Source organism: Ornithorhynchus anatinus, chromosome X1 (genome assembly GCF_004115215.2).
Source record: "Ornithorhynchus anatinus isolate Pmale09 chromosome X1, mOrnAna1.pri.v4, whole genome shotgun sequence".
Lineage (NCBI taxonomy): Eukaryota > Metazoa > Chordata > Mammalia > Monotremata > Ornithorhynchidae > Ornithorhynchus > Ornithorhynchus anatinus.
In genome coordinates, this window is record NC_041749.1 from 5,649,426 (window position 1) to 5,663,284 (window position 13,859).

The 13,859-nt window shown below is 43.6% G+C and overlaps 1 protein-coding gene across 2 annotated transcripts in view; it reads right to left on the minus strand.

Moving 5' to 3' along the window:
• Positions 1–399: 399 nt before the first annotated feature.
• SNTG2 (syntrophin gamma 2) overlaps positions 400–13,859 on the minus strand; it is a 221,672-nt gene continuing 208,212 nt past the window's right edge. For both annotated transcript variants that reach the window (XM_007673306.3, XM_029049964.2), the window contains exon 17: positions 400–669. In XM_007673306.3, coding sequence (XP_007671496.1) covers positions 538–669 — 132 coding nt within the window. In that variant the 3' untranslated portion in view covers positions 400–537. The remainder of the gene's footprint in view (positions 670–13,859) is intronic.

A 13,859-nucleotide genomic window follows, 5' to 3' on the forward strand; every position in this document is an offset into this window, starting at 1 on the left:
TACTCAATAAATACTAGTGACTGAGGAAGATTTCCAGCCCCAAACTCGTCTCTTTATAACGGGCAGAGTCACTAGAACCTATCTTTGTTACCTAGTAACTCTGTTAAATAGAGAAGCAGCATGGCTCAGTGGAAAGAGCCCAGGCTTGGGAGTCGGAGGTCATGAGTTCTAATCCCGACTCTGCCACTTGTCAGGCTGTGTGACTGTGGGCAAGTCACTTAACTTCTCTGTGCCTCAGTGACCTCATCTGGAAAATGGGGATGAAGACTGTGAGCCTCACTTGGGACAACCTGATGACCCTGTATCTCCCCCAGCGCTTAGAACGGTGCTCTGCACACAGTAAGCGCTTAACAGATACCGACATTATTATTCAGTGCGATTGAACAACTGTGAACAAAATTTGGAAACTAGTGACGTTTTATTGGTATCACAACTATAGATTCATTATAAAATCACATAAAGTCACAATATTGTGCAGGAAAGAATGCATCTCTTATGAAAATAGTTTAATTTTCCATGATCATTCTACCATAGTTTTTAATGGCTATACATGTATTTTCTTGCAATACTCTGGCCGTCTACAAAGAGCGGATCCACCGTAGCCACTTTTGCCGCTATAAAGGAGTGTATGCAATGTAGAACACTGGTCAGATCCTGAAATTCAAGTTCCTGAAAGACAAAATTGAATGAAAATATTCAGTTGAAAGGCATATGTGTACTTTTCGAGTGTGGAGAAAAATATAAATTGCGGTGCTGTAAAAGAAATGTGGATCTCTTAAGATTTACTAAAAGACTTCAGTGAGAACCAGATTTACAAGTAACCGGAACATTGGAAGAAACCTCGACGTCAGTCTATTACATCTCCGGAATCTGTACTGAAGGACTTGCATCAAGGTAATAAGAATTATAACTGTGGAATTTGTTCAGCTCTTACTATGTTCCCGGCACCATTCGTGCAGTCGTATCTATTGAGGGCATACTGTGTGCAGAGCACTGAACTGAACGCCTGGAAAGTACAATTCAGGAACAAATAGAGACTATCTCTACCCCAAAACGGGCTGGCAGACTAGAATGGGGAGACAGACAAGAAAACAAATGAAAACAAACAACAAATAAAAAACAAATCCCTACTCAACAAAGGGCTTGCAGTCTAGAATACTAAGCACAGCCCCTGTCCCACATGGGCCTCACACGCTAAATCTCCAATTTACAGATCAGGAAACTGAGGCTCAGAGAAGTCAAATGACTTGCCCAAGGTCAAACAGCAGACAAGTGGCGGACAGGGGATTAGAACCCATCACTTCCTGACTCCCAGAGCCACGCTCTTTCTATTGTGCCATCAAGGTGGCCTCTTTTAGGAAAGCGATCGTGTTGGTATGGCCACAGTGAGGGTGAGGTTCAAACCAATCCAAAGCACCTCTGCCAAACTGATTCTCTTCCCCTCTTCAAAACCCTACTTAAAGCTCACCTCCTCCAAGAGGCCTTCCCAGACTGAGCTCCCCTTTTCCCTCTACTCCCTCTACCCCCCCCCTTAACCTCTCCGCAGCTAAACCCTCTTTTCCCCCCCATTTCCCTCTGCTCCTCTCCCTGTCCCTTCCCCTCCCCTCAGCACTGTACTCGTCCTCTCAACTGTATATATTTTCATTACCCTATTTATTTTGTTAATGAAATGTGCGTCTCCTTGATTCCATTTATCGGCTATTGTTTTAATGAGATGTTCATCCCCTTGATTCTATTTATTGCCATTGTTCTTGTCCGTCCGTCTCCCCCGATTAGACTGTAAGCCCGTCAGAGGGCAGGGACTGTATCTGTTACCGATTTGTACATTCCAAGCGCTTAATACAGTGCTCTGCACATAGTAAGCGCACAATAAATACGAATGAATGAATGAATGAATGAATGAATGAATGGAGTAAGACCCGGTTTTGTCAGAGGCAATTTGGAATTCCCACTCACAACCGATATTTGCAGAGCATGCCTTACCTGCCCAAGATAGTAATAATGTTGGTATTTGTTAAGCGCTTACTATGTGCAGAGCACTGTTCTAAGCGCTGGGGGAGATACGGGGTCATCAGGTTGTCCCTCGTGAGGCTTACGGTCTTAATCCCCATTTTACAGATGAGATAACTGAGGCACAGAGAAGTGAAGTGACTTGCCCACAGTCACACAGCTGACAAGTGGCAGAGCTGGGATAATGCCAGACTAAAGCTGGGAGAAATTATCCCAACTCCCATCCCGCTTCAGTCAAAATTAGGTTCTCCATCCCCAAACTTTATATATACATACATACTTATATATAGACCAGGCTTACTATGGGCTAGACACTGTTCTAAGTGCTGGGGAAGATCGGGTCGGACCCAGTCCCCGTCCCACACGGGGCTCCTAGTCTCAACCCCCATTTTACAGATGAAGTAACTGAGGCCCAGAGACATTGAGTGATTTGCCCCAGGTCACACAGCAGACGGGTGGCGGAGCCAGGATTAGAACCCAGTTCCTTCTGACCCCCAGGCCTGTGCTCTGTACACTAGGCCTTGCTGCTTTTTGGAGGTGTGTATTTGTGTGAGTGCATATTTATATTTAGACACCCACACCCACATATATCAGCAACAAAAGTATGGACTTCAAATGTGCAGAGTGCAGAGCCTTGTACCGAATAATCGGACAATACCGAAATGAAAAAAAAGACACTACGCATGCTCTTAAGGGGGTCACAACCTAACTGGGCTTCAGAACACAACTCCCTCCTACTTTGATTGTGAGCCCCATGTGGGATAACGACTGTGATGTACTTGTATTGCATTTACCCCAGTGCTTAGAACAGTGCCTGACACCTAGTAAGCGCTCGACAAATATCATAAAAAGATTGATGACTGTTCCCTCATTAAAGAGGACAACAGTGTTAAATTTAAAGTTTAATTTAAATTGAAGTAAGAAACTATATGTTTATACAAATCATATTCAATAGAGGGGCTTTGTACCCTTGAATTTTGATGAAAACATTATCTTCGAATGTGAAAATTTTTTAAAAAGAAGTTTCGATAGTGGACAATCAAACCCAGACCCCTATTAATTTACTCCAGTGCTTAGAACAGTACTTGAACCGTAAGAAGTGCTTAACAAATATCATAAAAAATGGATAACTATGCCCTCATTAGAGTGAAAGTATTAAATTTAAAGTTAAGTTTAAAACACAGTAAGAAAATACACGTTTATACAAATTGTTTTCAAAAGAGGGTCTATGTATATGCGAATTTTGATGATGACTCATCATTTTGAATGTGAAAATTTTAAAAAAGACATTTCTGTCGTGGAGACTCAAACCCAGACCCCTATTTAGAGAGCGTGATGCGATTGTAGAATCACGATTCTTTCAACAAGAATGGATACGTTTTAAGGTTGCGAGTGCTCATCTATGAAATTGCCCAGCAACGATTGATTGAACCTATGCAGGCAGGAATTCAGGACATTTCTCTTCCTGCCTTAAATATTCCTTTACCCTGTGCTGATGCAACCATGGAACTGGGATGGCACAACTTGTGGTGAACCTATGGAAATGCTCCAAGTGGTGTGGAATAATAATGATGATGGTGATGATAATAATAATAATAATTTGTTAAGCATTTAACTATGGGCCAAGCAATGAACTAAGCATCGTGGTAGATACCAATATTTCTAGACCAGACACGGACCCTATCCCAAATGGGGCTCATAATTTTAGAGGGAGGGAGAATAAGTATCTTATTCCAATTTTTACTGATAAGGAAAGTGAGGCACAGATAAAATGAAGTGACGTGCTCAAGATCACACGGCAGACCAGTGGTGAAGCCGGGATTATTGTGACTTATAGGAGAAGTAATAGTAATTACTAGATAATAGTAACTTATAATCCTGTTACTTTTATCAGGAATCCTGACTCCAAAGCCGTGCTCTTTCTATCAGGTCACACTGCTGTCCAATAATAATTTAGTTTTCAAAAACATGGATGACGCAATGCAAAGCACCCTCATTCGCTTTGAGACGGAAACCTGATCGGAAACATTCAAGAACACAGAGATACCATTCAAATCGGAGGTGGAGGGACAGGGGGGTTGAGGAGGGAGTTAAACGTCTTTCGAGTCAAAAAAAAAAAAGAAGGAATCAGTCAGTCAATCGTTATTGAGAGCTTACTGTGCACGGAGAACTGTACCGACAGTGCTAACGGACGCATTCCCTGCCCACAACGAGCTTACAGTCTAGAGGGATCTTTCCAAGGACCTTTCTGTCTAGAGGGGAAGGCACATTCAAAGATAAAGCAGGTGGGAGAAAGGAATAGAGTGGACAAGCTATCGCTCAGACAACATTTCACCCCAACATAGCTTGAGAAAAGTAGATGGGCAACCGAATGGGAGACCAGCCAAGCAGAAAAGGCAGAATAAATGAGCTCAAGACATAATAATAATAATGTTGGTATTTGTTAAGCACTTACTATGTGCAGAGCACTGTTCTAAGCGCTGGGGGAGATACCGGGTAATCATGTTGTCCCACATGAGGCTCACAGTTAATCCCCATTTTCCAGATGAGGGAACTGAGGCCCAGACGAGTGAAGTGACTCGCCCACAGTCACACAGCTGACAAGTGGCAGAGCCGGGAGTCGAACCCATGACCTCTGACTCCGAAGTCCAGGCTCTTTCCACTGAACCACGATGGTGAAGGAACGTCAAAAAACCTGCTGTTGAGACACTATCCCAACAGAATACACAACCTAGTTAGTTAGCAGGTGGCATTCATTCATTCATTCATCCAATCGTATTTATTGAGTGCTTACTATGTGCAGAGCACTGTACTAAGCGCTTGGAAAATACAATTTGGCCACCGATATCATCCTTACCCAAAAATGGGCTGGGAGGAGACGGATAATAATAATAATAATAATAAAAATGTTGGTATTCGTTAAGCGCTTACTAAGTGCAGAGCACCGTTCTAAGCGCTGGGGGAGATACAGGGTCGTCAGGTTGTCGCACGTGAGGCTCACAGTTAATCCCCATTTTACTCATGAGGTAACTGAGGCACAGAGAAGTTAAGTGACTTGCCCACAGTCACACAGCTGACAAGTGGCAGAGCTGGGATTCGAACTCATGACCTCCGACTCCAAAGCCCGTGTTCTTTCCACTGAGCCACCCTGCTACTCGCACTAGGTGCCTAGCACTGTTTAGAAAAGTTTAGAAAAGAACTATCTCATTAAGGACACAGTGCGGAATGACCTTTTCATTTGCATAAACTCTTCAAAAGGATTTCACCATCGGTAGCATAAAGAAGATCAGTATCGTTTTCTTCAAAGTAATAATCCCCGATATCTGAAATAGTGCCCAGTACAGAGAGGGGTTTTCACTTTTTTTTATCGTGTCTCAGCCCAAACCCCTAAGATATCCAGTTTTGCTGAAAGAGCTGATCATGCTATTGTTCATGCCGGTAAATTAAACCCTCCTTCTGAAGTTTCATGGGCAGGGTCGATGAGAATCTGTTGATAATGAAAGAAGACAGACTAAGTGGTAATGAGAGATTACAAACTAAACACGCCATCAGCACTCCCTCCTACCTAACCTCACTAATATCTGTCGATAACCCAGCTCTCATTTTTAGTCCTCTAATGACAACCCGCTCACTCTAACTTGACCTTATCTGCCTCACTGCCGACCCCTTATTCACATCTTCTTTTTGCCCCGGGGCTCCCTCCCCCTCCGTAGCTCACACATCACCGTTTTTCCCCATCCTCAAAGCTCTATGAAAATCGTATCTTCTCCAATAAACTTGCCCTGACTGATCTCTCATTTCCTCACCACCCTATCTTCAATCCCTTCTGTATCGCCCGTGCTCTGGCCTTTGCTTTTGTATTCCTTAAGCGTTTGGCTATTCATCCCACCCCACTACCCCAACTCTTATGCACAGCATAGTGTAGAGGGCAGAGTCTGGGACTCAGCAGGTCACGGGGTCTAATCCTGGATCCGCCACTTGTCCGCTGTGTGACCTTGGGCAAGTCGCATCACTTCTCTGGGCCTCAGTCACCCCATCTGTAAAACGGAGATTGGGACTGTGAGCCCCACATGGGACAGGGACTGTGTCCAACTTGATTCGCTTGTATCCACCCCAGCGCTTAGTACAGTGTCTGGCACCTAGTAAGCGCTTAGTAAATAGAACCGTTATAATTATGCATTTAGAGAAGCAGCGTGGCTCAGTGGAAAGAGCCTGAGCTGGGGAGTCAGAGGTCACGGGTTCAAATCCCCACCCCGCCCCTTGTCGGTTGTGTGACTTTGCACAAGTCACTTGACTTCTCTGTGCCTCAGTGACCTCATCTGTAAAATGGGCATTAAGACCATGAGCCCTACAAGGCTCCTCCTCATCTCCTCGTATCCCCCCCAGGGCTTAAAACAGTGCTTTGCACATAGTGAGTGCTTAACAAATGCCATCATTATCATTTCTCCTAACTGTAATTTATTTTAATATCTATATCCCTCACTAGAAGGTAAACTCCTTGAGGGCAGGGACCGTATCTATTGTACTCTTCCAAGCACTTCTTACAGCGCTCTGCACACAGTAAGTGCTCAATATGAGCCTTTGATTGATTGATTGATAGAGAAACACCAATAAGCAATTTTCCCAGAGTTTTAGAAAAGCCCATATGATTCCACGACATATAAAGAACAGAATGGCTTGAGAGTCAGAAGGACTTGGGTTCTAATGCCGGAATCTGTCACTTTTCTGCTGTGTGACCTTGGGTAAGTCACTTAATTTCCCCCGGCTTCAGTTACCTCATCCGTAAAATGGGGTTGAAGACTGTGAGCCCCACGTGTGGCAGGGACGGTGTCCCACCTGACTACTTTCTATCTAACCCAGCATTTAGAAGAGTGCCTGGCACATAGTAAATCCCGAACAAATACCTTTGAAAAAAAGAAAGTCATAGGAAAAAATCCTCCAGAGTTGCTCTTGACCAAGCCCTTATCAAGATTTCATGTTCAGTTGGAAAATGAACATTTCATTAGGTATACGTGGTAAAATTGGGATAAGCCCAGCAGAAGGTCCAAAATGATTGAAGGCTTGAAAAATTGGTATTCACTCTGGTGATTGTAAAAAATGATTGCCTGGATAATATTATGAAACATGATCTGCTCAGATTTCAATGAAATCTAGAGTTATACACGTGAAGAAACAGAATATTAACTCATTTCCAGTAGCGATCAAAGTCATTCTCAATTCTGAGGTATAAAAATCACGTTCCCAGCAATTTTGCTCTACTAAAGGTATTATATTTCTGCCTAACCAAACTCACATAATAATTACAGAAGATATCAATCGGACTTAGACCATAAAATATGCCATTAAGTGAAAATATTTATATCCCGGTTAAGTGATCTTTGTTCTTAGGGTTGTCATTTAGGTTTAGTCTTGGGCAGAAGTCCTAAATCAGTAGCTTAGAATGTGAATTTGAACCTGACCTCCCTAAATTAACTTTCGTTACCCCCCAGGATCCATTTAGAGAAAAGAACAAGAGTTCACAGAGCTTGCAGAAAGAATTCCCTATGAGCCAAGCTCAAAAAGGCAATAGAGTGCTATTGTTCTTTCAGTGAAAATCAATGGTTTTGTTAAGAGATTATTGTGTGCAGATCACTGAACTAAGCACTTGGGAGAGTGCAGGACAAAAGAGAAGCAGCGTGGCTTAGTGGAAAGAGCATGGGCTTGGGAGTCAGAGGTCATGAGTTCTAATCCTGGCTCTGCCACTTGTCAGCTGTGTGACTTTGGGCAAGTCACTTAACTTCTCTGTGCCTCAGTTACCTCGTCTGTAAAATGGGGATTAAGGCTGTGAGCCCCAGGTGGGACAACCTGATTACCTTGTATCTACCCTAATGCTTAGAACGGTGCTTGGCACATAGCAAGCGCTTATCAGATACTATCATTATTATTACTAAAAGAGTTAGAAGACATTATCCACCCCTTCAAGGAGTTTACCACATGTAGAAAGCACAAATTCCGTTAGCAAATTGATCCAGGACTATTTGTTATCTATAAATAGCTGATTGGATTTTGCCAACTTGATTCTCACCTTAACAGACAAAAGCAGATGATACGTTCACTGGATTAACCTGAGGGAAAAAAAATTATCCATGTTCTTCATGTCCTAGACTGTCAATATTTCGACATCTAGTTAAGAGTTAGAAGACTACTTTTTAAATTTCAATTGAAAATAGGACCATACTTAACTATTCTTTTCATTCTGGGGGTGTGACTGAATAACATTTTGCTGATGGTGCTGGACATCAAATTATCCATTTACAGTTCCAGTGCTCACTTCAAAAATATGAGCTGTGAGGACAATTATATCATAGGGAAAGAGGGAAAGACTTCTCCTTTCACACACTTCATCTTTACGTATTTCCCCATAGCTCGCTAAAGCGATACTTTCAATCAACCTAAAAGTGTTAACGTACTCATCTATCAATCTGTTGCAATAAAAACACACCTCTTTAACCACGCAGCCCTTACTTCTATCTCACTGCCCCAATTCCAACACGTTGGTGGAAATATGTCTCTGGGTTGATGGACAACTCTTCCGAGGAACTGTAGTCATCAGTGGAATGCGGCTTTCCCTAATTCCCATCTAACCACCCTAATGGCAAGCGATAAAAATGAAGAAATGTTCTTGGTGAAAACTGAATCCCGTCAGCCATGACGATGTTTCAGGGCAAGGCTCTTTCTCACTGTTCTTGTAGGGTGTCAGAGCAGTGGGAACGTGTCTGTTGGATTGTTATATTGCACTCTCCCAGGCGCTTAGTACAGTGCTCTGCACACACTAAGCTCTCAATAAATATAACTGACTGACTGGTACTAGAAGACTGGTGATAAGCCCGTCTACTTGGAATGGGAGCCCTGGGCGGGTCAGGGCCAATGAGAAGCAGCGTGGCTCAGTGGAAAGAGCACGGGCTTGGGCGACAGAGGATGTGGGTTCTAATCCCGCCTCTGCCACTTGTCTGCTGTGTGACCTTGGGCACGCCGCTTAATTTCTCTGTGCCTCAGGAACCTCAACTGTAAAATGAAGATTAAAACTGTGAGCCCCGTATGGGACAGGGACTGTGTCCAACCCGAAATGCTTGTATCTGCCCCAGCGCTAAGTACAGTGCCTGGTACATAGCAAGCATTTAAGAAATACCCCAATTATTTTTATTATTAAAAGAATCAGTGCAAAGAGTCAGCAGTCTTAGCATATCGTATTAGAGAAGCAGCTTGGCTCAATGGAAAGAGCCTGGGTTTGGGAGGCAGAGGTCGAGGGTTCGTATCCCAGCTCTGCCTCTTGTCAGCTGGGTGACTATGGGCAAGTCACTTCACTTCTCTGTGCCTCAGTTACCCCATCTGTAAAATGGGGATGAAGAGTGTGAGCCTCACGTGGGACAACCTGACGACCCTGTATCTACCCCAGCGCTTAGAACGGTGCTCTGCACATAGTAAGCGCTTAACAAATACCAACATTATTATTATTATATCCAGAAGAGAGGGATTAGGAAAAGGAAGAGATGTGCTTTTCCCCTTTGGGATTTATCTTCCGTTGCTCAAAAACACATCAAGGCTCAACAGCCATTAAAGATTTCTCTACACGGTGTTCCCGGCAAGTCCAGATAGACAACATCAAATGGCCGATTCCTTTCAGGGTTCCTTGATTTCCCACACTAAGGCCGTGGGCCCCATAAATGGGTCGGCTTCCGTTCATCCTGGTTTAGCTGAGACAGCCCCTTTTTAAAGCTAAACCGGGCAGTTTTACAGAGATGATTTGCCTCTCGGCTACAACAGTCCGCCTGCCCAGCACCACCTCCAGCTCTCTTATGATACTTGGACTTCCGTATAATAATTGAGGTATTTGTTAAGCGTCCACTCTGTGTCAAGCACTGTACTCAGAGCTGTGCAGATACCAGATGATTAGGTGGGACACGGTCCCTGCCTCACCTAGGGCACACAGTCAGAATAGGAAGGAGAACAGTTATTTCATCCCCATTTTACAGATGGGGACACCGAGGCATAGAGAAGTTAAGTGAAACAGCAGACAAGTGGCACCTCTGGAATTAGAACACAAGATTTCTGACTCTCAGGCCTGTGCTCTTTTTACCGATTCGTGCTGTCTCTCTGGACTAGAGCAGGCTTAAATCAGCTCGGGCAGCGTTCTGAGATCAGTATTTTGGCCACCGCAAAATACAGGGGAATTTAACCCAATTCTCTCCTCCCCATCTACCCTGGGATGGACACAGACAAGTCAAAGAATGGAGCACAGAGAGAAGTGTTTCCCTATCTTGAGCGGCGTGGCTTAGTGGGAAGAGCAGGGGCCTCAGAGTCAGAGGTCGTGCGTTCTCATCCCAGCTCCGCCACTTGTCAGCTGTGTGACTTTGGGTAACATCTCTGTGCCTCAGTTAACTCATCTGTAAAATGGGGATTAAGAATGTGAGTCCCACATGGGACAACCTGATCACCTTGTATCTACCCCAGCATTTAGAAGTGCTTGGCACATAGTAAGCACTTAAACACCCTCATTATTATTATCATTATATTTCCAATTTCAGCGTGCATGTAGGAGAGGGGATCCGTGCACGTCCGATTCGGCTCGTCTATCCCGTGGGTAGGTGAGAGAAATGCGCTCGGTTAAATTTCACACAGCTTTTTATTAAGTGGTCGATCGGGTGAGAAATACGGTCTCCCAGGGGTCGGAATGAACTGGCCAATCATCAGAACAAAGTAGCCACGGAGGCCCCCGCCTCTTAATTCAGATGGGTCAACTGTCACTCTCTCTTGCATCTAGCAAAGATTCATTCAACTGGACTCAAGAGGATACACTTTTCTAAGAAAGTGCTTCTTTCTAACCTTTAAAGGTTACATTTTCTAATTTCCCACTTCTGATACTGTCGGCTCAAGGCTATAAAATCTAGTCTGTTATTTCTTCTGCACACTTTTTAAACTCCTCTCCCCCGCCCCCAGCAAATAATGGAATTAGAAGTTCATAAATTTTATTTGTTCTCCAGCTCAGTATTATTACTTTGCCAGGATGTGTAAAAATCAGACTTCTAAACAGGTCTGCATCTATCATTTCTCTGCTTCCTCACCTCCTAGTGACTCTCATTCACAGGACGAATGCTTGCCTCAGAAAGTCGCTTTTAAAAAATACAGTCCGCGCATCAAAAGATACTATCGGTCTCAGACATGAACGAATAAAATGCATTTAGATGAAAGAGCTAGGCCATGCTACTTTTTCCCCTATATGTTATTAAAATTCTATTTGAAAATTACAAAGCATTCAATAAATATGGATAACAATATAAAAGTGTGTTTTAGGTTTTATGGTCATGGGTTCTAATCCCTGCTCTGCCACGTGCCTGCTGTGTGACCTTGGGCAAGTCACTTTAAATCTCTTGGCCTCCGTTACCTCATCTGTAATATGGGGATTAAGACTGTGAGCCCCACGTGGGGCAGTGACTGTGTCCACCTCGATTTGCTTGTACCTACCACAGCGCTTAATACAGTGCCTGGCACATAGTAAGCACTTAATAAATACCATAATTATTATTTATGAGGAAAAAAGAGTAAATATAGGATGATAGAATTACTCTCTCCCCTCTCAAAGTCTTATTGAAGGCACAGGGAGGTCTTCCCTAAGCGCCCCCTTCCTCTTCTCCTTTCTGCTTCGCCCTGACTTGCTCTCCTTATTCTCACCCGCTCCCAGCTCCACAGCACTTATGCGCATATAATAATAATGTTGGTATTTGTTAAGCGCTTACTATGTGCAGAGCACTGTTCTAAGCCCTGGGGTAGATACAGGGTAATCAGGTTGTCCCACGTGAGGCTCACGGTCTTAATCCCCATTTTACAGATGAGGTAACTGAGGCACAGAGAAGTGAACTGACTTGCCCACAGTCACACAGCTGACAAGTGGCAGAGCCGAGATTCGAACCCATGGCTTCTGACTACCAAGCCCGGGCTCTTCCCACTGTGCCACGCTGCTTCTCAATGACATATCTGTCATTTACTTATTTATATTAATGTCTATCCCCCCCCCCCCCCGAGACTGTAAGCTTATTGTAGACAGGCAATGTGTCTCATATCGTTATATAATACTCTCCCAAGCACTTAGAATAGTGCTTTGCACAGCGTACGCGCTGAACGAATACGGATGATTGATTAACTAGGATTCAGTGAACGAATACGAATGACTAACTAGGATTCAGTTACCATCGTTGCCTAGTTGCTGAAATATTTCTCTCCCCCCACAGACTGCAAGCTCATTGAAGGCAATGAATGTGTCTGTTTATTGTGATTTTATACTCTCCCGTGCACTTTATGCAGTGTTCTCCACAAAGCGAGTGCTCAGTATGTATAAATGGCTCACTGATTGACTGAAATCTGTACAAAAGACAAAATCAATCCATCGAAGGTATTGACTGAGCACCTACTGTGTGCAGAACACTGTAGTAAGGACTTCAGAGAATACAATTCAGTAGTCGCGGTAGACATAATCCCTGCCTTCAAGTAGCTTTACAACCTAGTGGAAAGAGGAGGAAAGAGGACAAGGCAGTTTGGGTTTACTTTAACCCAAGGATGAACAGATGATTACATAAATAAGGTACCGGCTAATCCACGGTGTATTACTGTTTTTGCTCAAATTTTCTCTGGGAGGTTGGTATAGAGGCTGAGAAATAGACTGGTAGCAAAAATCCTTCCCCTTGCTAAATTTTCTTTGGCCTTGGTATTTTGAAGGAGATTGGATTTTTCATTACCAAATGCCCCCCTCTTTTTGGCCTGACCTTTGCAAGCCCGTTGTCTAACCTGACCACTGCCAATGGTCTCCCCCTCCTTCACGCCATCCCTCCCCAATCCTGGTCAGACGATGGGATGAAATTAGTGATCGCCGGGTGCAGTGATGTACGCGGGTGTGTACGTGGCCTCGAGACTGTAAGCTCCTTGTGGGCAGGGAATGTGTCCCTTAGACGGCTGTGTCGTACTCTCCCAAGTGCTTAGTACAGTGCTCTGCACACAGTAAGGGCTCAATAAATACCATCCAATGAACGAACGAATTCAAGAGTAAACTCCCGTGGGCTGTTGACTGTGTTATCTCCCTGTTTTGCACTTCCCAAGCACGTCACCCAGTGCTTTACACTCTGGGATTTCTCCTTTCGCTGTTGCTATTACTACTACGGTGTTAATATTTATTTTAAATATCAAATTTGAAATATGAATATTTCCACCTCTATCATTTATTGATTTTTAAGATTTTAGAAATACGTATTTACATCCGTATACCGCAGCGTGATTTAGTGGAAAGAGCACGGGCTTGGGAGTCAGAGGTCGTGGGTTCTAATCCCAGCTCTGTCACTTGTCAGCTGTGTGACTTTGAGCAAGTCACTTAACTTCTCTGTGCCTCAGTTACCTCATCTGGAAAATGGGGATTAAGACTGGGAGTCCCAGGTGGGACAACCTGTTTACCTTGTATCTCCCCCAGTGCATAGAACAGTGCTTGGCACATAGTAAGCATTTAACAACTAACATTATTATCATTATTTTCATCCTCACTTTGCAGAATGTGATCTCGATTACAATGATCATTACCATTTCTGGAATTTTACCTCTTTCTCTGCTTTGTGATATTCTTGGTCACTTTATCTTCCGCCATTTCCCTTCGGTATTCTCTAACTCAAGTTATTTTGGATGGTAGAATTCAGATTAGGAATACACCTTTCCTCAGTTTTACTAAATACAGGCATTTTGCCAAAATATCAATTTGGTATTCAATTCAGTCTGCTGCAAATTCAAGATGATCGGCTAATTAAATCTTCTTTTAAATCCACTAGTAAAAAAGT